At 45.4% G+C, this 25116-nt stretch overlaps 1 protein-coding gene across 5 annotated transcripts in view; it reads left to right on the top strand.

Annotated features, from left to right (window-relative positions):
• MYO15B (myosin XVB) overlaps positions 1-25116 on the top strand; it is a 78930-nt gene that overhangs the window by 38675 nt on the left and 15139 nt on the right. For all 5 annotated transcript variants that reach the window (XM_083598030.1, XM_083598032.1, XM_083598029.1 and 2 more), the window contains 20 exons: positions 1070-1177; positions 1442-1565; positions 3217-3298; positions 4068-4290; positions 5694-5809; positions 6476-6535; positions 6768-6843; positions 7568-7686; positions 9823-9941; positions 10900-11041; positions 11172-11283; positions 12057-12229; positions 13491-13603; positions 17685-17748; positions 18220-18292; positions 18589-18665; positions 19978-20054; positions 22179-22306; positions 23251-23345; positions 24389-24466. In XM_083598030.1, the coding sequence (XP_083454156.1) occupies positions 1070-1177; positions 1442-1565; positions 3217-3298; positions 4068-4290; positions 5694-5809; positions 6476-6535; positions 6768-6843; positions 7568-7686; positions 9823-9941; positions 10900-11041; positions 11172-11283; positions 12057-12229; positions 13491-13603; positions 17685-17748; positions 18220-18292; positions 18589-18665; positions 19978-20054; positions 22179-22306; positions 23251-23345; positions 24389-24466 (2159 nt within the window). The remainder of the gene's footprint in view (positions 1-1069; positions 1178-1441; positions 1566-3216; positions 3299-4067; positions 4291-5693; positions 5810-6475; positions 6536-6767; positions 6844-7567; positions 7687-9822; positions 9942-10899; positions 11042-11171; positions 11284-12056; positions 12230-13490; positions 13604-17684; positions 17749-18219; positions 18293-18588; positions 18666-19977; positions 20055-22178; positions 22307-23250; positions 23346-24388; positions 24467-25116) is intronic.

Here is a 25116-nt window from a genome sequence, read left to right as displayed (position 1 = left end):
CAGGTCAGTCTTGTGCTTCCATGGCTCAACTGTTTGGGTTGAGGATGAAAATGCCCCCACCCCCCGGTAAATCCTACTAGGAACATTTCTTCACCACCATCTTTAGCAGCCTTCCTCAACCTTGTGCCCTGTAGATATTGTCCCATCTGCCCCAGCCAGCATGGCCAGAAGTCAGGGATAATGGGAACTATAGTCCAAAACACTTGCAAACACCAGGTTAAGGAAGGTTGATCTATATCCGTGTGTACTTTACTAAACTCTCACCTAAGGTATGACACGTTTTATGTCCCTTCTGCTGTGCTTGTGGCACACTATCACTGAAAATAAAGAAATACAGTGGTACCTCGGGTTACAGACGCTTCAGGTTACAGACTCTGCTAACCCAGAAATAGTACCTCGGGTTAAGTACTTTGCTTCAGGATGAGAACAGAAATCCTGCTCTGGCGGCGCGGCAGCACCAGTAGGCCCCATTGGCTAAAGTGGTACCTCAGGTTAAGAACAGTTTCAGGTTAAGAACGGACCTCCAGAACGAATTAAGTTCTTAACCCGAGGTACCACTGTCCAGTTGTACCTTGGTTTTGGAACAGCTTAGTTTCCGAACGTTTTGGCTCCAGAACGCCGCAAACCCAGAAGTGAGTGTTCCGGTTTGCCAACGTTCTTTTGGAACCCAAATGTCTGACCTTCTGCAGCTTCCGATTGGTGGCACAAGCTTCCTGCAGCCAATCAGAAGCCGTGCTTTGGTTTCCGAACCTTTTGGAAGTCGAACGGACTTCCAGAATGGATTCCATTCCGACTTCCAAGGTCCGACTGTAAAAAACATTAAAGGAGGATGCACAGTCAGTTTAGGGAGGAGGGGTGTTTTGGGGAACATCCTAAGGGCCAGGCAGAGAAGCCAGGAGGGGCTCATTGAGCCCCCAGGCCTGATGTTGGCTGATCTGCTAATATGGGGCTGATTTACAAGTTCCTTCCAACCAACAGTGGTTTGTATTTGGTATTCTAACTGGACTGATGCTGCCAGTCCAGGTTTAAGAAATTGTTGGTGCTTGATTGCCCCTGCTTCTCCACACAGGGCAGCAGAAAAGTCACGTGAAGAAAGCACCTCCTTCTCCAAAGAGGTGGACACCTCCAAATAAGCCATCATCAGAAGACCAAGAGACTAGCCCACAACCAAATTCAGGTAAGTTCTGGTCATGAATATAGTCTTCACAGAGCCTTTTCATTCCTTGCTGGCTGCCTCACTTGCCCATTCTAGCTTCAGTAATGGAGATGGATTGCAGCTAAATAAGGAAGTAGCAAAATACTTATGCACGAGATTGGGAAGGCGCTACGTAGAAAGAGCTAGCCAGGGGTAGAGAAGTGTGTAAGGTAGAAACAAGGCAAAATCTTTTTGCTTATTTAGAAAACAAGCGCGCACACCTTTTCTCTTAATCCTCTGCTGCAGGTTCGCCACACTCTACACAGACAGAAAATGACCAACATTCTCAACCAACCCAGGAGATACGGAGGATCATCAAAACTCACAAGGCTCAGCCTGTCCCACCACCAAAACCCATCATCCCACTCAGGTGAGGAATGGACCTGAGCCTGGTCACGGAATTAGAACTCCTTTTAGATATTTGTGCCTGCAGAAGCTTCCTTGGTTGCCCCCGTGCCAATCAGAGAACATCTAAAGGTTTGGTGGGTTGCCACAATGTTGGGCTTGTCCACATGTCACATTAAAGCCATAGCTAATGCCAACCATTGTTAACATTATCCTTAGTTTATGAAGTTTGGTTAAAGAGGAAGAGTATGATCAGATTGACCTTGGTTTGTTATGCCGCAGCTGAGTTTATCTGAGTTAATCTCAGTGCCACCCAGTGGTGTGCGGTGAATTTTTTTGTAGGAGAACAATTAGTTTGTTTGTTTTTATAAATATTTATTAGATTTTCCAATTTTATATAAACACAAAAAAAGAAAAAGAAAAATATTAAAAACAAGTCAATTTCCATAACAATTTTTCAATAACACGTTTCTTTGACTTCCTCGTACCTCCCCTTCTTGTTTTCTAGTTCAACTTGTTGATCCAGCAAATCCTAATCTCTTAACATTCCTTTTAAAATAACACCTTATTTTCCACTCAACTTTTTTAAATTTAGTGACTTAAACAATTTTAATCCCTATTATCTTTATCATAACAGCTAGAGACCACAAAAATTGAATCCAACATCTTTTCAGAGTTCATTAATTTTGTAGTATTTCTGTAAATAGTCCTTAAATTTCTTCCAATCTTCTTCTGCTGACTCTTCTCCCTGGTCGCGGATTCTGCCGGTCATTTCTGCCAGTCTCATACAGTGTAGGAGAACAATTAGGGCATGGGTAGGCAAACTAAGGCCAGGGGCCAGATCCAGCCCAATCGCCTTCTAAATCCAGCCCGCGGACGGTCCGGGAATCAGTGTGCTTTTACGTGAGTAGAATGCGTCCTTTTATTTAAAATGCGTCTCTGGGTTATTTATGGGGCATAGGAATTTGTTCATTATTTCCCCCCCAAAATATAGTCTGGCCCCCCACAAGGTCTGAGGACTGGCCCCCTGCTGAAAAAGTTTGCTGACCCCTGAGTTAGGGCCAGAGGAGCCAGCTTGCAAGGGCGATGGGGGAGGGGATGTTGTGTGTGTGAGCATCATGCCCCCCTCCCTGTCGTCGCATTGCACCTCCCTCCCTAAGCCAGGCAGAAGCTTCCCAGGCTTTGGAAGGAGGCACCAGGCATTAATACCATAATTTACCATGAACATTTAGGAGACTAGCCTAATCCCTCAAGTACACTGACCACACACCATTGGTGCACCTCCTCCGTGACTCCAACTTGTTATCAGAGGCCTTTGTGGCACCCTTTCCCTGGCAATGCCTCACTGTGCCAGTGGCATCACTAGCCTGCTTGCTATTATTGGCTGGTTAGACAGACGCAGTGGGCCCAGCGAGGCCAATGCGGTTAGCTGCTTCACAAACCGTGAACTTCCCAAGGGGCTGGATGTTGCCTGTGCACGAACCATCTTGGGCAGAAGTCTCTAGCTGTTTTTTGGCCAACATGGGAGGAATGGCAGAGTTGTCCAATTGCATTTGTAAGAGACTGTCCGAAGAAGGGTCTCTGAGGACAGGCATTTTGTTGACTTTTACTGTTGGCCCATACAACTAACTCACCAGAGCTGGTTTTAAGTTTTTCTTTTCCTATTTGACTTACAGAAACGTCTCTAAACCTTTCGTGAAGAAGAATGACCCCAAGGAGGAAGCTCTGGCAAAGCTGGGGATTGTGGGACACTCACAGGTGAGTAATAGCTTGTCACTTCCAGATGGTTTCTGTTGTGACACACCTAGAAAAACCAATGTGGTGAGTGGCCAAAGTCCTGTTGGGATTCTCCAATTAGCTGTCACGGTGGCAATAAAAACGAGACAAATCTATATAAGTCACTACATGCTCCTTAGAGAGAAAAAGTGGGATACAAGTAGGACAAATAAAAAACAAAAAATATATATACCAAGTGTGACTGGATATCAGAAGGCTCCAGGCTTTTATCGATACAGACTTGCTGTACTACCATCACCCCTCTGTCCTCACCTCTGCTTTTGGAGCATGTCCCGTGAGAGCCATCTGGTTGAAGCTTATTTGGGTTTTAGAAAGATGCTTGAGATTGAAATGAGGAAAGTGTCGCAATTTTCGTTAAGAACCATTCACCACTAACTCTGATCCCGATGTCCTTGGAAGGCAAACCGTTGTTGCTTTACAATGCAATAAGCTCACTTTTGGGGTAAGTTCCCTGCCACACCCAAGTCACCTGGAGTCTTGTTACTGATATGGTTACGTTAACCCTCCAGTCAGGCCTGCTGGAGTGGGTTATCCAGAGAAGTAGCGACACTGATGCCTCTTGTCTCCTGTAGTTTACGAGATTACTGCCAGAAAGCTTTGCTAAGTGGGTTAAATTAAGCAGTTCGTTTGCTCTTCAGCCTTCCATGTTGCTACTCTAGGACTGCAGGTGTGACCTGTGGCCATGTTTAAAACGCTTCTCCTCCGCCTTGCTTTTTCTTTACGCAAACAGCTGTCCTCTGCATCACCAGAGGGGAGTCCCCAAGCATCTCCTCCTCCACTGCCACCACCTGGCAAGTTGTCCAGCTCCATCAAAGAAAAGCAGCTGCCCCTCATTAACCTATTTGCTCGGCCGCCACCAACCTCCCCTCCTAACCCGGAGGTTCCTCCTCCCCCCCTGCAACCTCCACCAGCCCTTCCTTCGGACTACGCTTCAGAAGAAACTGGCATGAGAGGTATGTGGAGGAGCTTAGACTCTGCAGCCTTGACTTTGCGATTAGTGAGTTGATCTTCTCATCCCCTGTGCCTGCTGATTATCTGTGGCTCATCTTTAGGGTGCAGAGCTATGTGCTCGCTATCCATTCAAAGCACATTTCCTGTCCTCAAAGAATCCCGGGCACTGTGATTTATTATTAAGCATTGCTGCAAATAGTAACTCCGTGAAGGTTAAACTGCAGTTTTCTGGTGGAAAGGATGTGATTCAAATGTGTTTTAAATGTATGTACAGTGGTACCTCAGATTACAAATGCCTCGGGTTACAAACACTTTGGGTTACAGACTCCACTAACCCAGAAGTAGTACCTCGGGTTAAGAACTTTACCTCAGGATGAGAATAGAAATCGCGCGGTGGCAGTGGGAGGCTCCATTAGCTAAAGTGGTACCTCAGGTTAAGAACGGACTTCCGGAATGAATTACGTTCGTAACCAGAGGTACCACTGTAGTGTGTATGCACCTTGGGGCAGCCTTCCCTGGGTCTGATGGGAGTTGTAGTCAAAGCATCTGCAGGGCCACATGTTGGGGAAGACTGTGGTATGGGCCACAATTCAAAGTGCTGGTCATTATCGATAAGGGGCCTGTTAGAAATAATGTCTTCTTCCACTTGCCTCTGCCAAAGCCCTTCTTTTCATCGCAAAGACCACCATTTTTATTATTGTGTGTATCATTATTCTTTATAAAACCCTTAATAAAAAATATTATCTGAGGCCATTGTTTGAGTCTCTCTTCAGGTGGAGACCAAGGAGAGTTTTCTCAGTGCCCAACATATGAATCGTCTTCCCCTGAGAAGCTGACATGACGTCTACCTTGTTATCTATTTGACATCAGGCAGTGGTTCCAGCTTGGACTGTTAGCTGGTCTTAAATGTCTTCTTCAGGATATTGCTGACTTTGCTTACTCTGTGGCTTTAGCTTCTGTGTATTGTTCTTTTATTCAGTTATTTGTGTTCGTTTTTATTATTTTAAATCGTACACAGCCTGGGGAGCCTTGTAATGTAGGGCAGTTTAGAAATTCACCCAACCAGCAAAAACACTTCCCTTTTAGTAAGTTGTTGTTTTAGAAAGCTTTTTACCTACCTTATGGATACGGTAGGCTATAAATCTGAACAATTCAACAAATCTACAACAATCTTTACTGAAACCCCTAAAAGGGGCGTTAGATGAATGATGCTTTCTTATTTTGGGGAGAACATGACGGTGGATAGTGAATATCTTGGCAGTACCACAATATATTGATTTGTAAGCCCCTTTGAGGGCTGCTTTGGTGAAAAAGTGACATATAAATGGTGAAACAACCATAATAATAATAATAATAATAATAATAATAAAATCCCTTCTTCTGACATCCCTTTTGTTACACTTAGACTCAGCTCTGACAGTGGTGGAAGACGGCGGGATCAGAACCCAGCTCTTAGGACACTCTGCTAGTGTTACTTTCTCCTATGCCAACCCTACTTGGAAGCTCTTCCTACGCAAAGAGGTATGTCAAGGTCCATTGCATCCCAGCGCTGTTTTCTGGAAGTGGGAGAACTGGTTAATCCGACTTTGCCGTGTACATCTGCGATGGGAGCATCTCACAAGAGCTGGGAATCCTGGTCATGTGACCTGTCACGGACACTGCTCTGCTTTGTCCTGCTTTTCAAATTGAGCTTGAACCATCTCAGTGTGTTCCCTCGTTCTAGGAAGCGCAACGAAACAAGTGTTGTGGTAAAGACATGCGATGGCACAGCCTCATGGTCTCTCCCGCCGTGATAAATTCTGCAGGTTTGGAGTAGGAACACTCCTGGGAATGGTAAAGGAGGAAAATAAATTCTGAATAGGTGTGATGAGCACAAGGCCCAGGGCAGATACAAATCAACACACTATAATAGGGATTGATTTGGACTCTCTATGTCATGTTTGCATGCCTTGCCCTGAGGAAGACAGGAGATGAAGAGCAAGAATGGGACTCCTCACTCTCCCTACGCCAAGTGTGTTGGGTGGGTGAGTTGTGTAAAGAATTGGCTGTTCTTCTTCTTTGAACTTCAGTCAAAACTGTGTCCTTAAAAAATTAACTCACACCAGTGCACTGGATCACTGGTTGGCTTGGATGGAGAGAGAAATGGTTACATGTTTTGAAGACAGCTTTGTGTTTGTTTCCCAACAGGTTTTTTACCCCAAGGAAAACTTCAGTCATCCTTATTGCTTAAATTTGTTATGTGACCAGGTGAGCAGCATCGGGGGCAGGGTGTGTGTGAACTCACTTTCCTTCTTCTTGGTCCATTAGCATCTGCACATTTCTTTCTTTCCCCTTTTTCCTCTCCTTGGGTTTTTGTGCCTTCTTAAATCCATGCACCTGCTTTCTGCTTTGAGCTTTGAGCTTCAAAGCTCTTGGACTGACATTTCCAGTAAGACGTATGTGAGTCTAATCAAAGTCAATCTTCTTTGCTCCCTCTCAGATCATGACAGACACTTATTCGGAGTCATGCATTCGGATCTCCAAAGAGGAGAAGCGTAAGATGAAAGACCTGTTGGGTAAGCAGCCCCCTCTCCAACCACTCGACCCTAACCCACGCCCCATATATCTTGGGGACATACAGTTTCTTCCTGGAATTAAAAAGGCTTCTTGGATGCATCTGTCACAGGCTGTGCATTAGGGGTGTGTGGACTGTCATGTGCATATCCTGTCTTATAGCACACTTTGTGCTGCCTCGGTATTTTATTAACTTATCAAACAACCACCTAAGATTCCTCTTCATTCCACAAGTGTGATTCAACAGATGTTAGAGTTGCCTCTACATTCCTGCAGATATAGTATTATTACCTGTCCTTCACCCTAAAATCCCAGGGTGAGTTACAACCATTTAATGCAACATTTAAATAGTAAAAAAAAAAGTTTTTACTGATTTTCACGGATAACAGAGGTACATATAACGTCTTTGTCTTCAGTTACATTAGGTGAGACATTGCTATCATAGGCATTGTGGGGTTTGGTGGCGGGGGGTGGGGAGAGGTGAGAGAAAGAAGTGGGGTGGTGATTTTGCTATCAGAATATCAGATTCCTGCTTCTAGAATTTTGCTTTCCTTGCTTGAAACGTTTGGGGTTTGGTGCTGCTTAACTAAGGGGGCTGACTAAATGTACGAGCCCATTTCTCCAGCAGAGTTAGCACAGCTTAACTCTGTTAAGACTACTAATGACAAATTTAAGCCATTTCCTGTCTCTGCTGATGAAACGTTTTCCTTTCTGCATCCTTGCCAGTGGAGTTCCAGGTGGGCATGGATGCCAGCTCCATTCTAGATGATGGGATAAAGAAGAGGATTGTGGTAGCTGCTCGTGATAACTGGGCCAACTATTTCTCTCGCCTTTTCCCAGTTAAGGTAAGTCAGGCTAGCTGTTGCTTGAGGGACCTGGGACCTTGTCTCCTGTAGTGGGGCAGGGTGCGGGGGAGAGACTCTCTTGGGTTTTGCTTGCGAGTTGGGTGGGTGATTCGTTTATGTCCCTCACCCTATTATTAGCTACTACTCAACATTGGTGTTGACTCTGCCTAGGTCACTACTTGGAATGTTTTAAACAGTTAAACTAACAACAACAACAACAAAATTTTTTATTTATACCCTGCCCTCCCCAGCCAAAGTCGGGCTCAGGGCAGCTAACATCAGATATATAACATTAGTATAAAATCAAACAGTAATTAAATTACCTCCTGAAAACAGGTCAAAATCAAATTAAAGTCTAATTAGATGGCTTTCCGCAGGGTTAGGGTTGGGAACAGTAAGTGCTCATCAGCCCAACTGTGAAGCCACAAGCTTCAAGTTAAAGCTCATCCCATCCGTTACCTGATTGTATGGTGTCTTAGGCAAGCCATGATCCCCTCAGTGTCCTATCTTCAAGCAGTTGGGGGCAAGGGTTGGAGATGGAGTAAGAAAATAGTACCTCACAGGGCTAATGTAATAAGGAAATACAGTGGTACCTCAGGTTACGTACTTAATTCGTTCCGGAGGACTGTTCTTAACCTGAAACCGTTCTTAACCTGAAGCACCACTTTAGCTAATGGGGCCTCCTGCTGCCGCTGTGCCGCCGGAGCACGATTTCTGTTCTCATCCTGAAGCAAAGTTCTTAGCCCGAGGTACTATTTCTGGGTTAGTGGAGTCTGTAACCTGAAGCGTATGCAACCGGAGGTACCACTGTAATTTATGTGACTATCTCAGAATGCTTGAAATGCTCTGCATATATACAAGGTGGTACTATTCAAGCAGGTCTAACACATCCTCAAAGCCAAACCAAATGCATTCAGAATAATCCAGTGTGTGTGTGTGAAACTTGTTGTACCTGAACAACTTAATGCTGCAGTTGGGAGGTTGCATATTTGAAAGCTGGCCAATGTGCGTATTGAGAGGGGGAGACTCCCTGCACTTAGGAAATGAGCTCATTGGCGAGGAGATACTGTCGTGTTGCCCTTTCCCTGGTGAATAAGTTCTCCAGCCCAGTTTAATCAACAGCTAGTTGAGTGGCAATAACTTTTCTGTTCAGCATTTCATGCTGCTCTGCTTCCTTATCGAGGAACATAGAAAGCTGCCTTAATGGTTGCTCAATAATAATAATAATAATAATAATAAATTTTATTTATATCCCGCCCTCCCCAGCCGAAGCTGGGCTCAGGGCGGCTAACAACAATCAAAATAATCCAACATTCTAAAAACATTCATTATAAAATTAATTAAAATCAAATTAAAATCAAATTTATGGCAACCATTAAGCAAAATTCTGTGCAGATTGCCAGAGGAGGGGGTCAGGCTGCGCCCTGACCAAAGGCCTGGTGGAACAGCTCTGTCTTGCAGGCCCTGCGGAAAGATGTCAGGTCCCGCAGGGCCCTAGTCTCTTGTGACAGAGCGTTCCACCAGATCGGAGCCGCGGCCGAGAAAGCGCTGGCTCTAGTTGAGCTATATATATATCTGCCGAGCCCAGTGTACTGATTAGTGGCAGATCTCCAGGGTCTCAAGCAGAGAAGGGCCTTTTCCAGCACCCACTTCCAGTATTCTTTTCTTACACGTGAACTGCCGTGGGTTGAACATGAGGCCATCTGCTTGCACTCCACCACTGGAATCACCAAGGCCAGCAGCTGTTAGGTGTGGAGTGTTAAGCATGATAAGTTGTCTGGGCCATACCTCCACCCACCGCAGCATGCCAATGCTATTCACACAAAGTGACGTGACCTGGTTTAAATGAGACATAGGACACCTGGAACACACCACACAGTTATATTTTCCTTATACGCCTCCCCCTATGTTTAAATGAGGTTTCCCCCCTTCACAGTGCTCTGTTTCATTATGCTTAAGCATAATGGCTTCTCTCTCTATCCCTCCATCTCGCTTGGTCTGGCCCCCAATGGACACATCTCAGAGTTGGTTGCCCTGCAGGATTTTCTGACGCTTCTTGCTACCTCTGCACTAAATGTGCCCCTTAGGCCACCGCAAGACATTCTGTCAGTCTTCTCCTCCTCCTCTTTATTAAAGGGAGAAAACGGGAGTGATGTTCAGATTCTGGGCGTTTCTCACCGGGGTCTCAGGCTGCTGAAGAGAGCAAAAGCAGCCAGCTTCAATGCTGAGCAGCTGAAAACCCTTTGCAGCTACAGGTAAGAGGCAATAAAATCCAGCTTTAAGGAGATGGTGGTGGGTTCTGGGTTCATGAGGTTGCTGAGAAGCTGCAAGAAGTTGACCCAAACCTGATCACTTTGTGGACAAATGCATAATCTAGATCTAAGAAGTTGGCTGCATGTTGGAACGTATCCAAAATTATTAAAATTTGTATACTGCCCTATACCTGTAGATCTCAGGGCGGTTCACAAAATGGCACAGCTCTGTAGGAAAATCTCTTTGGGGAGAGTTTGATGACATTCAGGTTCCCAGTAGGATTCAGAACATATGTTGCTCTTTATGGCTATAGCAAAACATCTCTCCCCTTCATTTGGTATGCCCACTTCCCTGTGCTCAGGGCCTGTATTGTGTACGTTAACTCCCATGCAGCACCTGAGATCTTTGGTATAGTTATATCTTCTGATTCTCTCTCACAAGATCAACTGATTTCCCCCCCTCCATGGCATTTATGTACCAGTCTTAACAATATTTATCTCGGGACAGTTTACAATGCATATTAATAAAGCAAAAACAAGAATAAGAGATGCAGCAAAACAATTAAAATCAGTAATCGAATACATTTAGTGTGTAAATTGAAAATATGAAACATGGCTTGGTTCAGTTGCTTGATTCATCTGGAGATATTAACTCTGCAAACACACCGATCGTGGCACACTGTAGTCTGGTTGGATGAATGGGTTTGTGTGGGAATCATGGAGGGATGATCTAAGCAAGGGAATGGGGCAGGATGGCCTTTCCCTCTTCTTTCCCTGTTCTTTGCATCTTCTCTCCTTGCCCATGTCTTGGCACCTTTTCTGCTTGCTATTATATGTGCACCAACCTCGGGTTTCTTTCGAGAGGCATCAAGGCTAGGAAGGTCCCAGGGGACTTAGCGAGGTGCAGCCACTGAACTTAGCCAGGTATAAAGGCCAGCTAATATTCTCTGGGTTTTTTCAGTTATTCAGATGTGCTGTCCTTAGAGCTGATGGACCGCAACACCCTTCAGTTCTCTCTGAAGGATGAGCAGCTCATCCTTCACTCTCGAAAGGCTCGGCAGATTAAGACCATGGTGGAGCTCTTCCTGCTTGAACTGAAAAAGGTGAGAGAAAGCGCCTTCAAAACACCTTTACTCTTTGCTAAAGAAAAGTACAGGACTCACTGCCACCACCTCCAGAATAACCACAACTCCTTAATTGTGCTATTCCTTCCTCTCTCCTCCCCACCAAAAGGACTCCAACTATGTCATAGCTTTGCGCAGCTATGTAACAGATGACAAGAGCCTCTTGAGCTTCAAGAAAGGCGACTTCATCCAACTACTGCGCATGGAGGGATTGGAGCCAGGTGAGAGGGTCTGGCCGTGAAAGACCACATTATTGTTCAAAGGTTCCTTCCACATTTCCAGGTCCTTAGCAACTTGCATGCCTGCTACAGACATAGCAGCATAGTACTTGGTCGGTTAAAACATCCCAATACAAATGATTTGAGCAGGGAGTGTACTGCACTTAACCAGCTGCTCAATCTTGCTCTTAAGGATCAAGCTCCAAGGCATCCTGGCCTTCCCATTTGCAGCCAGAGTGAGCTGTGCACAGCATGGATTGGCTAATCCCTGTGATACCATCTCCATTCTGCTTCAGAGAAGTTTTTCATAAAATTATCGTAGGTTTGGTTGTTTTCAAAAGGAGGTTAGAAGCCAGCACTCACTTGGATGACTCTGCAGTGCTGTGCTTAAAAAAACCTAAAACTTCCAAAAAAAGGCAGACAGTCCCCTAATTTTTTCCCCTGAAAGCGCCAGACAGTGGAGGTGGTGGGTGGAGAAAACAAGACAACTGATGAATCCAGAGTATTAATTGTAAAAAACAGAAGAAAGGAAAAGGAAGCCAGAATTGTCCTGCTGATACAAAATTCAATTACTGGGTGCTTTTATTTTATTTTTTGTTCATCTGTGTGCATCCATTCATAACAATATATTAAACATATGTGTGAAGTGCAGGGTTTCATAAGAAAATACAGGCTCGGAAGCAACTTAGCTAGAAGCTGGGTAGAGAAAGGGAAACTTCATAAGCAGCCCCGTCCGCAAATGTCCAGATGTGAATTTCAGCCTCTTTTCCCCACAGGCTGGCAGTTTGGCTCCGTCAGAGGTCGCTCTGGCCTTTTCCCTTCCAGCATGGTGCAGCCGGTGGCAGCTCCCACTTACCACAGTTTCCATCCAAACCGTACAAACCGGCAGGAAGCCGGCAGGAAGAGCCTAAGGAGAGAAACACAGCTGGAGAGAAACATTAGCAAGGAGGTGAGGCAGGCTGTGAGGAGGAGGAGGAGGCGGCGGCGGCGGCGGCGGCGGCAAATGATTCTACAGTTCCTCTCATGGGTGGGGGGAAATGCTCTGACAGGGAGTAGGGCCTGTGGATTTGAGAGGTCTGTGAGGAAATACAGAACTCCAAAAGAGTTCTGCAGTGGGAGAGAAAGGTTGTTTGGGCATATATTTTTTTTGCTATTGGAAGCATATGTAGACTACTGTTAATTATAATTATTTGCTTATAAAAATATTTATTTATGATTGGCTTAGTTATAAAATAGGGACACGGGTGGTGCTGTGGGTAAAACCTCAGCGCCTAGGACTTGCCGATCGCATGGTCAGCGGTTCGAATCCCCGCAGCAGGGTGAGCTCCTGTCGTTCGGTCCCAGCTCCTGCCCACCTAGCAGTTCGAAAGCACCCTTAAGTGCAAGTAGATAAATAGGTACTGCTTTATAGCGGGAAGGTAAACGGCGTTTCCGTGTGTTGCGCTGGTGCTGATTTTTTTTTTTAAAAAAACCACATGGCCCAATGGTCACAGAAAATCATAAAAATGCAAAAAAACCCACACAAGCTCCCAGATTCTTGCAAACCTCTCCCCAACTGTTCCCCCAGCCACCCACCACACAGAAATTCAAACCAGAATTTTTTTTTAAAAAAACCACATGGCCCAATGGTCACAGAAAATCATAAAAATGCAGAAAAAAACCACACAAGCTCCCAGATTCTTGCAAACCTCTCCCCAACACCAAGTCCTTGAATTCCAAACACCCCAATCCAAAATCCAAAAAACCCCAAAAAAGTTTTAAAAGTTTAACTTACCAAATGGATGCAAAAGAAGTTTTGGAAAAGCTTCAAAAATCACCAAAGTCCTCAAAAACCTCAACAAAGGCTACCAGACCGCGTGCTATGTGTTGCTCCTCGAAGTTCAAGTCGCAACTGCACCTCTTCAAGCAATGCACGCTGGGTATTAACGGTTTTACAAAAAAGGAAACAAACTTGCAAGACGTTTTCGTCTTGCGAAGCAAGCCCATAGGGAAATTCGTCTAGCGAAGCACATCGAAAAACGAAAAACTCTTTCATCTAGCGAGCTTTTCGTCTTACGAGGCATTCGTCTTGCGGGGCACCACTGTGTTTTTCATCTTTGTTGGGAGCCGCCCAGAGTGGCTGGGTTTCCCCAGCCACTCTGGGCGGCTTACAAATAATAAATTATTATTATTATTATTATTATGAAGGTTTTCTCTTCCTGCCCCATCAGAACTTGACCTCCAGCCTGGAGTCAGAAGTCAATAGTACAACAGCCAGCACTCCTCCTTGCAACTATACCATGGCGGAGTTTGCCGCAACACACTTCCAGGAAGCCCAGTCCGCGTGAGTAATATGCACCAGAGGTCCTTAATTATTGTGGGTGCTTCTAGATTGGTATTTGTTATGGGATGGTTGCTCCTCATGTATGCGGCTTTTTCACACATGGTTGGCATCGAAACACTAGCCAGTACTCCCAATCCCATTTAATTTAATTTTATTTTTTAAAAAGATGGGATTAAAATATTTTAAACGAATAACACTCTGCTGACCTCCCCTCTCTCTATTTCCTTTATACAAGAGGTAGGGAACCTTCTTTCCTGCAAAGGACCTTTGACCAATGGGAAAAGTCAACTGGAGGTCGCAGCCAATAGCAGGCAGAGCTAAAGGCAATGGTGGGTGGGCTCCCAGCTGAAAGTGGGTGGGAAGAGGGCCAAAATTGAGTAGAATTTGCAGCAAGACTGCAAGATGCGGTAGCTTTGCTCTTTCTTTCAAACTGCCACTCCGTCTCTGAGGGCTGCCTGACATTAGGCTGCAGACCACAGGCTCCTTACCCCTCCAGCTTTACGCCATATTTTTTGTCCCACCTCCACATAAGAAGTTGTATGCAAAAGGGTTCCCAAGGAGGGCATGTCCTTTGGCAAGGTCTTTGCCCCCACCCACCCCAAATTTCTTTGGGCGCAGATATTCTTCCTCTCCCCTCCTGCCAACCTTCTCTGTACCCACTTATTTTAGGTTACTAATATTTCAGAATATGTAGGCGTGTGGAATGGTTTGAGTTTGCAGTATAGTAAGCACATAACGGCAAACTCAAACCATTCCACTTGTATAGTAAGCACATAACTGGGACGCGGGTGGCGCTGTGGGTTAAACCACAGAGCCTAGGACTTGCCGATCAGAAGGTTGGCAGTTCGAATCCCCGCGACGGGGTGAGCTCCCGTTGCTCAGTCCCTGCTCCTGCCAACCTAGCAGTTCGAAAGCACGTCAAAGTGCAAGTAGATAAATAGGTACCGCTCTGGCAGGAAGGTAAATGGCGTTTCCGTGCGCTTGCTCTGGTTCGTCAGAAACAGCTTAGTCATGCTGGCCACATGACCCAGAAGCCATCTGAAGACAAGCGCCAGCTCCCTCGGCCTGTAAAGTGAGATGAGCGCCGCAACCCCAGAGTCATCCGCGACTGGACCTAATGGTCAGGGCTCCCTTTACCTTTAAGCACATAACTTACGCAGGGGTTACACTCCAGGGATTGCTCCTAAAGCCAAAATCATAGATTTGTAGAGGTTTTTTGCCCACAACCCTGAGATTAAGAGTCTCCTGCTCCTATACCTGCGGGTGTAGGCTGGTATACACATAATAAAATAATAATGATGCTCTGCTGACTGAGCTCTACTAGGAGCAATTGTGTATAGTCAAAACACATTGGGTGCAATTGCCAAAGTCTTCCCCCCTAGACTTCTGCCTCCTTTAAAAAATAAAATAAAATAAAAGTTTTCCAAGCACGTAAAGCTGAATTCACACATTAAACACGCATAAGTTGTGTGCTTACTGTATTGCCCTAGGGCCTTTGAAACAAGAAATGTACTGTTTCTAGTGATAGCACACACACACACACACAAGTGGAAAAAGCATTGATGAGAGTAGGAGACTCACTGGAAAAAAGAAATTTCAAAGGTAAGAATACTTCTAGAACCTTCTTTTTCACGCAGATAACCCGAAGAAAGCTGAGCCTGCTCCTCTCCCTCTATATCACTACATGCTTTTTAAACCAACTTCATATCAAATTGGCAGCCGAACACTCACTTGTGTCTCTGGAGATATCCATGGAACAGCTACCCTATCAGCAATGAATATTATAACAGCCATAAATATATCTTCTGAACACCCCTTCTGTAAGAGAGCCACTCTTACATTTGTGTTTGGGAGCTGGGCTACTTGGACAAGAGTTTGGAAGATAATGACTGCATTGCCCATTTGAGAATTCATTTGCTACGCTGTCAAAATGAACACAAAGAAGCTCCCATATGATGCTTTTCAGCTGATGGTATATAACCTCTCAACTCCTGTGAATACTTCCAAACTCTAACAAACACTTTTGGAAAGAATGTGGACAAATGGGCACCTACCTACACCTTTGGTGGGAATGCCCTCCTTCAATACAATGATTTTGGAATGTCTGCCAGAACAGTTGCTCTCCAAGCCATGTGGGTCCTCCAAAGCGATGCTAATGAATTGTTGTGAACACAGTCATTCTGGCTGTTTGGATAAAGACTTCCATAAACAACTACATGACAACAAAATGATGACTAGTGAGGAAGTGGAACCATGTCAGCAATAGGGTCGCCATCCATCCAGATTTCCCCGGACATATCCAGAATACTGCAGTCGGCAGCAGTGTCCATGCAGAAATCGGGAAGAAAAAATCTGGGGAAATCCAGACTTATGGCAGCGTATGCTGTTTTTGCCTGTTTCCCCACAAAAATAGCTTGAAACCCCTAGTCAGCAACCTTCCCAGAAAAGTATATTGATAAGATATGGAAAATACTGGCTACATGCTAAATTATCCATCTATTACTTCAGGTAGCAAGGAATCTCACTCAAAAGAAAAGTGCTATGACCCCATGGTTTCGTTTACGTTTCCTTTGCTGAGTCCTTACTAGGCCGTGAGCACATTCACTATAAATGCTAATGTGTATATTTAATTTGATGCATTCCTTAGAATTTAGCATTCCACATCTTACTAGAATTCTCAACAAAATCCCAGGAATCGTGCAAATTCCTTACTATTCCGTTTCTATTTCTTCGCTCCATTTTGTTTACTGAAATCCCTCTTGATGTGCTATAATGATGTGCTGAATTTTTTTTGTGAGTTTAGTAAACCTAAATAAAATACGGTTTAAATTATTTTTCTTGGAATATAATCAAATTTTACAGATAGCATTTGATTTGCCTTTTGTATATTTCCACACTCATGTCAATAAAATCATGTTTTAAAATTCTTCTAACTTTTCTAACTTGCCTTCATTTGTGTTACTATGATGAGGTGGTACCAAGATCTAAAGGAGTTGTGCTAAGATAGCATTACATTTTCTGATGACAAAATTTCCCTGGGTGGGACCTGTCTGACATTTTCTTTCATACCACTTCAAAGGAAAGTATGGGCATCATGGGATATTAAGAGGGGAGAAGTTCATCCACATGACTTGACATGTACCTCAAGTGTTGGGCAGACCAAGAGGAAAGGATTTGGAGTTACTTTGGAAATCCCCACTTCCAGGGCTGATGTTAATTAATTGATATGCATCTAAGTTATGCAACATCTACCCTCTTCCTAGAAAGGGCTCTCTTTTCTCTTCATGCCATCCGTTTATTATTGTAGACTGGGGAACTGTGAAGTTTCCACCACAGCAAACAAAAAAAAACCAAAAAACCTTCAACTCACTTTTGTTGTTTTTTATCGTTGTTTCCCAGACTGCTGGTAGTCCATGGACTGCAGCTTATGAATCACTGCTGGAAACAGATAAAGCTGCTTTATACCATTTCAGGTTCCGTCCTTCTAACAAAAGACTGTCAGTGCCTAGAGCAGGGAACCTCGGGCCTTGTGAGGAGGCAAGTGAGTGGCCCTCCAGGACCAATTCTCAAGGCTCTCCCTGGGCCATACGCCTCTGCTTCACATCCCAAGTGTCTTTGCCTGGCTGAAATGTGTCATTGAACTCAGAAAAATTGGATGAAGGATTCAGAGGGCTCTGTGTGTGTGTGTGTGTGTGTGTGTGTGTGTGTGTGTGTGTGTGTGTGTAGAACCTAGCCTGCTGTAAAATGGTAAAATCTCCATTCATTGCTCCACCCACTTTTGCCTTCGGTCTCATCCACTAATGCCATGTGTTGTGGCCCTTGGAAAGTTGCCCAAAAGGGAATGTGGCCCTCAGGCTGAAAAGGGTTCCTCACTTCTATATTCACCTGTTCCAGATCTCCAGGGTCACCTGATACCAAATAAATCTAGGAGATGCCAGGGATAGATCCTGCAACCCAGGTTTGCATGTGCTTTGCCACTGAGCTACGACTGCAAAGCAGCTGGAGAGTAGGGCATATGTCAGACCAGATTCTTGAATGTTTTTTTCTCCTGGGTAATACCCTAATCTTCTGTCTCTGCTAGGCTGGGATGGAAGGGGATGAGTGCTGAACAGAAGGACCCAGCTCTCATGGTTCAGCATACTAAGGTAAATCAGAGGGAGAAGGGAGTCATCTCTGGGTAGTTCCTTTATCACTTGGAATGTGGATAGTTGAAAGATGCCTGACAGACGGGCAGCTTGCCTTTTGGAAGTCAGTGCTGAAGTATCTGATGGTGCTTGTTAGATGGGTCACCAGGCAGAGGGCCTTCTCGGTAGTGGCGCTGGCCCTGTGGAAGCCCTCCCATCAGGGAAACACACAACTCTCTGACTTTTAGAAGACATCTGAAGGCAGCCCTGTTTAGGGAAGTTTTTTGTGTTTGATGTTTTATCGTGTTTTTAACATTCTGTTGGGAGCCACACAGAGTGGCTTGGGAAACCCAGCCAGATTGGCGGGATAGAAATAATAAATTATTAAGGGTGTGCACACTTCTACTAGACCCACTTGAACTTTGCACTGAGGGTATCAGCTGCCTTCTTGGGCTTTGCCTCTTCTTGACTGCTTGTATTCTGACCTCACAGGAACCAATCAAAGAATCACTCCTGTTCTACTCTGATGGCAAGATGAATGACCTGGCTACGAAAAATTTTCTGAGTAAGTGGTTTTTCCTTGTGCTTGGTAATGGGGGAGGTGGCAGTGGCTGTGTTTCCAGAGCTCTGGGATAGGTCTCATTTATGCGGTTCTGGCACCAGGGGAATGGCCTGAGAGCATTTCTGCTTCTCCCCTAATGGGAGAAACCATTATCCAGACATTTGACTTTCCCCTTGGTTTGTCAATATTGGCAGAAACGGAGGCTACAATTTTCTTAATTTCACTATTCCCAGTGCCTTTGTTTTCCTTTTCCAGTTCTGAAGTAGGAGCAGAGATTAATGCTAGCTCCTGTTTTGCAGCTCTGATGAGATTCATGGGAGACCAGCCAGGCCTCAAGAGCAAAGATGAGGTTGATTATGTCTATGAAATCCTCCAGGTTTGTGGCTCTTTTTATGATGGGCTTGCGTGGGTGATGGCGACCAGAATGGGCTAATGTTTGGGGAAAGGAAGATCACAATGTCTCCTAAGCGCTCAACTCCTATAAGGATGGGAAGTAAATAATCTATCGATAATGAGATTTTTATCCTGCCTTTCTGCTTCAAACAGGGAGACCCCTACATCATTAATTAAAAAAAAGCAACCCTCAGAGATAAAGCAATTTAAAATACACAATATGGGAAGCCGAAACAGAACAGCATCAGGGAGCAAAGTAAAAAGTAAATAAAATAAGCTAATCAGGAAAGTGCCATTGCATTCAAGTCCTGCTTGTGGGCTTCACGTAGGCATTTGGTTGAGCACTGAGAGAACAGGATGCTGGAATAGATGGGCCATTGGCCTGATCCAGCAAGCGATTTTTAATTCTTATGTCTGGCCAAATACCTGCTGATGAAAGGGAAGGAAAAGCTGGAAGATACCAAATGCAGGTGAGTGTTGGAGGGACCTTTTAGATCAGGGGTCAGCAAACTTTTTCAGCCGTGGGCCGGTCCACTGTCCCTCAGATCTTGTGGGGGCCCACACTAGATTTTGAAAAAAATAATGAACAAATTCCTATGCCCCACAAATAACCCAGAGCTGCATTTTAAATAAAAGGACACATTCTACTCATGTAAAAACACACTGATTCCCAGACCGTCCGCGGGTCAGATTTAGAAGGCAATTGGGCCGGATTCGGCCCCCAGGCCTTAGTTTGCCTACCCATGTTTTAGATGCAACGTGCTTATTGAGCCAAATTATTTTCAAATATTCTGGTTTAGGAGTTGCTATCTTAAGTACAACACAATCAAATCTTTAGACTCTAAACCGCTGCAAAATTATTCTGGTCATCGTCATCTTAGACCAGTCAAGCTAGAGGCATCTCCTGGGACAGTGAGTTCCACATCCTTTGCACTGCATCAGAGAAGGCCCTTTCCTCCCATGTTCCTACCAACCACAACTTCATGGGACCCACAGAACAGCCTCCTTCACTGACCTCAGTGGATGGGCAGGATTGTCTGGGAGGAGTTGGGTAATATTACCAACCCACTGATGGCAGCCTTGGGGGAAGAGGTGCCAAGTAGGGGTCAGCTTGAGAAAGACAGGCCCTCATTATGCTCCCTTAACCATCACCCCTCTCTGTTGACCCCTGCATTGCCCAATCCCATGCAAGATGATAAGTCAGGAAGCAGTACGGAGGTCTTTCTATTCTATGTAAATTAAGGAGGTTCCAAAATGTATCTGCTTTTCCTCTTATGCTTCCCTGCCTTGTACAGCTGTGCAAAGAGAAGGAGAATCTGTGTGACGAGGTTTACTGCCAGGTCATCAAGCAGATCACGCGGAACCCCAGTCAGTAAGTACCTCGGCATGTGTGTCTGTGGGCGGTGGGAGCTCTGAAATTGAAGGAATAGGGGAACATGGGTGGGGATAATTGGGGTGTCAGTGTGAAGTGTTAAGTAAGGGAGCCTCTTGTTAGAATAGAGGAGATGTAGGTGTCATTTTGAGTGAAAATTTCATCATTAGAAAATCAAGATCTTTTGGTGGGTGGGTGGGAGCGAATCCTAATGATGCAATTTTTTACATTGATTTAACTGGCTGTTGGCTCCAATCTATTTAATTTTTTTGCCAAATTGGAGTGGTGGAAGAAAAGCAGAGATCTGAGTAATGGATTACTGATGAGCCGCAGCGCTGAGGCTCTGGGCATGAACCGGGTGTTGGATTTTAAAGGAGTTGTTTATGTATATTGGAATCCTCACCATGCCTTTCTTCAAAGAACCTCAAGTTGGGGTCCTTGGGCGTCCCCCCCCCCACTTTATCCTTACAACAGTCATGTGTAGTTAGTCAGTATGAGATATAGGGACTGGCCCATGGTCTAAGCACCATAGCCTAGCTTCTACAGCACATTAGCTTCAAAAAGTAATAGTAATGAAAATGTTCTAAACCAGAAGTGCAGGGAGTCCTTTCCAAATATTATCTGGCTTCTATACCTGTAGCAATACACTTGCACAACTCCAGCTCTCATCAGCCTAAGTCAGGCATGTCCAAAGTCTATTTCGGGGGCCTAAAATGGCCCGCCGGTTGGTTTAATCCAGCCCTTCACTTCATCAAATGTGGCTCTCTTTGAAAAAAGTTTGGACATCACTGGCCTAAGTCAACATGACCAGCAACATCTGAAGAGCCCCCTTTTCATGGAAAATTGTTGGTTTTCTCTGTAACCCTCTTTGGGCTTTTATTGAAAACAAGATCACAAATACTGAGGATTCCACAAATTCAGCACTAGCCTGCCAGGTTCCCAGGCGTTGTGACCGCCCATTCAGCTGCACTACAGAAATGTCAGGGTTATGTAGCTCTCGTTTATGGCGTGTTATAAAACAGGACTGATCCCATTCCTGTGAAGGGAGGAGTCAATGAGAGAGCAGTCTAGCCTCAGATATCAAGTTGGGACTATGGTATATCCTCCCATCCCTCTGCTGTCTTCCTCGCTGTCAATCATGGACTGTATGTTCATCTGCTGAGGACTGTAGCTGTGGGCTTGAATAAAGGGAATTGTAATGTTGTAGTCAGGGCTTAAACATATTTATTTATGAAACTGCAAACTGCCCTCCATTTGTAGACCTCAGGGTGGTTCACAAGTTAAAAAGACAAAATACACACTCAAAACAAAACAATAACCTCCCCATGTGTTGATACAGTGGCTTTTGTGCCTTCCATCTGCCTGCCTCACTGCTGTGAGGCTGTAATTGCCCCTTAGGATCTTTGTATTGAATCATAGCCTTTGAAAGTCATGGACTTTAAAGTGAACTCTGTGCTGTAAACACCTGCGACTTCTTTGGAGCAGCTGCAGGGCTCATCTACTTCAGGCTCTTTGCTCTTCCTCAGGGAAGATGCGTTTCTTATGAACTGAGCAGGTACATGGAGTACCTTAAAGGTAAAGGGACCCCTGACCATTAGGTCCAGTCGTGACCGACTCTGGGGTTGCGGCACTCATCTCGCTTTATTGGCCAAGGGAGCCGGCGTACAGCTTCCAGGTCATGTGGCCAGCATGACTAAGCCGCTTCTGGCGAACCAGAGCATCACACGGAAACGCTGTTTACCTTCCCGCCGGAGCGGTACCTATTTATCTACTTGCACTTTGACGTGCTTTCGAACTGCTAGGTTGGCAGGAGCTGGGACCGAGCAACGGGAGCTCACCCCATCACAGGGATTCGAACCGCTGACCTTCTGATCGGCAAGTTCTAGGCTCTGTGGTTTAACCCACAGTGCCACCCACGTCCCTGGAGTACCTTAGACACACATAATCCCCCCCTCACTCCTTGGAGCTTCTCATCTCCCCATCTTTCCCTTCCAACTTTTCTCTCCCCCTCAGTCTTCCTTTCTTCCTGGATCCCTTTCAGCCAACCAGAAGTTGTTTTTTGTCTAATCCTGCTCTGTGCTCTGCCCAAGGGAACTATCCCCCATGTTTTTCTCTGTCCTGCAGAGAGAGCTGTCTCCGTGGCTGGAGGCTCCTGGGCCTCTTGACTGGCTACTTCCTCCCTTCCAGCATTTTGATGCCATATGCCACCAAGTATTTGCAGCAGGCCAGCTCTGACCCCAGTTCCAGCACAGGTATCGTCTGCCTCCCACCTTTTTGGCCATATTTGCTGGCTTCATTCAGCACCAAGGGTGGTGGTCCTGGGAGGGATTTTGCTGACTTGAACTGAGGTCACACCACATCACCTGCAGGATTCCATAATTCCATACACATGGCTGTTGTTTACACAATGTCTCCTCAAGTTATGATAGCCAGGAGCTCCAAACTCTGCTTCAGTAAATTATATGAGCAGTAGGCCCTAGCCCTTGAGGCTCAGCTGGTAGGGATATGAACACAAGAATAGTCTGTTGGATCAGGACAATGGACCGTCTAGTGCTCATAGTGGCCAACCAGATGCCTGTGGAAACCAGGGAGCAGAATATGAGCACAAGAACTTTCTCCCCTCCCGTGGTTTCCAGCAACTGGTATCCGGAAGTATTATTAAATCCAACTGGAGGCATAGCATAGCTGCCATGATAGCCCTCTCCTCCATGAATGTGTCTAATCCTCTTTTAAAGCCATCATCCTCAGGGTACTACCTTCCAAACTGAAAATTGGGCGGGTAAGGGCTAGAGTAGGAGGCCATAACAACCATAATGGACTTGGAGCTGACCATCTCAAGAGGTATGGAAAGAATCCATTGGCCTTCTTTGGTCTGTGATAAGTTAATGAGGTTGGCTGTGGAAGAAGTAACTCAAAGCTTGATTGAATTTAGCTGAGGGGTTTGGTGGGATCTTCCCAGTGCTGGGCACAGTATCACTGACTGCCTCACTCCCGTGTGGTTCTTTGGACTTCCCTTCATTGTCACAAGGCAAGAGATATCCCGAAGGGTTGTTGGGGCTCCAGTTTTCACACCAAATCAGGGGCTAAATTCAGAATCCCAACTGAGCAGAGTTCTCTAGCTTGTAGTACTCGTAAAACAACACTCGTAAGACTCATGAGGTGACAAGCTCAGCCCTTTGCCCTTTCTCAATCACAGAAATAGCCAGGATTTGCCAGAGCAACCTGAGGAAAATGGTCATGTACGGAGGCCGTCGACACTTGCCGTTCCGTGTGGAGACTGTAGCGCTTCTGGTAACTGAGTGAAATATGGTTGCAGGAGGTCGGGTGTTGAAGGGGGTATTCTACCATTTGGGTTGCTAAGGCAAGTCCCTGAGACAGCAAATATTTGTGGCTAGGAGGTATGTGCCAGTACAGGAATTGTGGAGTGGACTTTCCTTGATGCAGGGCTGTGCCTGGACATTTTGCTGCCTGGGGCAATGGACAAAATAGTACATACAGGCACACATTACACTTAAGAGGCAAACGGGGCCGAACAGTTGAATCTTACTTCCATACTGGCAATGGAACAGCATTCCCCACTACACCTGAGGGAAGCAGGACAGTTTAAGGACAGGCTGTGTGGCACTTTCAGCATGGTGCCCCTTGCTGTGTGAGGCAGTCGCCTCACTCTGGTTAATGAGAGGGCTGGCCCTTGCTTTTTGTGCTGCATGAACGGGAACTCTGTTGATATATATGGGAAGGAGACAATATTCAGCAAGTGAGGAGTCGATTGTATACTGACTGAGATTGTTCGTGAGGCGTTACTAGCGTCTGACTGGGAGGTTGTGAGCCTACATGTGTGCTTATAAAGGGGAACTGAGTTTCCTTTGTGGGTGGGATTTGTGGGGAGAGGTGTTAGCGATAGCAATGGATGTTCTGAGGAACAGACAGAATTTCTTGGGATGATGGATGTGGTTGAATCAGGATTTGAGAGAGATAAGACCTGCCAATAGGAAATGCCAAGGGAATCTTCCCCATCCAGCTATGCTGCTCTCCCGGAAATCACAATGCCTTTGATCCATGATGCTGAAAACCCAGAGCATGCTTAAGTAATGCAAATATATTCATTCATTCAAGCTATGTTCTTAAAGATATGGAAACCCCAAAGGTCACAATCAGGTCGGGTTTTTAAGCCCTATTCATTTCACTGTGAGAGGCAAGCAGATGCTGGAATCTTTAATGGAAACCAGTGGGGCTTCAAAGTGATTACATTTGCCTGGATCCTGCTGTTGGGGAAGGGGACAAAGATGTCTGTACTGGATTCTCTCAAACCCTGAGTCCTTTCCCGTTGGTAGAAGGGACGTGGCTCACGTCATATATCGGTCAACCTACCTGGAGGTCTGAGATACAACACGAAAATCAAGACATTCACAGTGAGTACCTCTTTGGCGTGTTCATTAGAGTGTTACGGGGTGGGGGGCTGGCCATGTCCATTTTTGGGTGGATGAGACTGACTTTTGATATATGTATTTTGATTTTCATCTCCTCTTACCGAGATGACTCAGAGTAGGTGACCCCATCTTTTAAAATGCTATTTAGACACAGAGATCAAGAGAGCCAGTTCTGCACCTTCTGCCATTGAAACAGCCTCTTTCTATTGCAGGGGCCTGTGGTCAGTCTCATCACCCATCTGAGCCAGGGCTCTTACGCTTGTGCTATTATTTTCTCTTATTTCCAGGGGTGGGGTGGGGGCATAGTTCAGTGTTAGAGCAGCTGCATTGCGCACAGAAAGTCCCAGTCTCCAGATTCATTCCCTGTCACCTCCATTTAAAAAAGATTAAGGTAAAGGGACCCCCGACCATTAGGTCCAGTCGTGGCTGACTCTGGGGTTGCGGCGCTCATCTCGCTTTATTGGCCGAGGGAGCCGGTGTACAGCTTCCGGGTCATGTGGCCAGCCAGAGGGGTACCTATTTGTCTACTTGCACTTTGACATGCTTTTGTTTTTTTTTTTTTTAAATAATTTTTATTACGTTTCTTTTCATAATTTTGACAATTCAATACAATACAGAAAAACCCAAATACA

This window comes from Podarcis filfolensis (genome assembly GCF_964270895.1).
Source record: "Podarcis filfolensis genome assembly, chromosome: 2".
Lineage (NCBI taxonomy): Eukaryota > Metazoa > Chordata > Lepidosauria > Squamata > Lacertidae > Podarcis > Podarcis filfolensis.
This window is presented reverse-complemented; position numbering and strand designations above follow the sequence as displayed.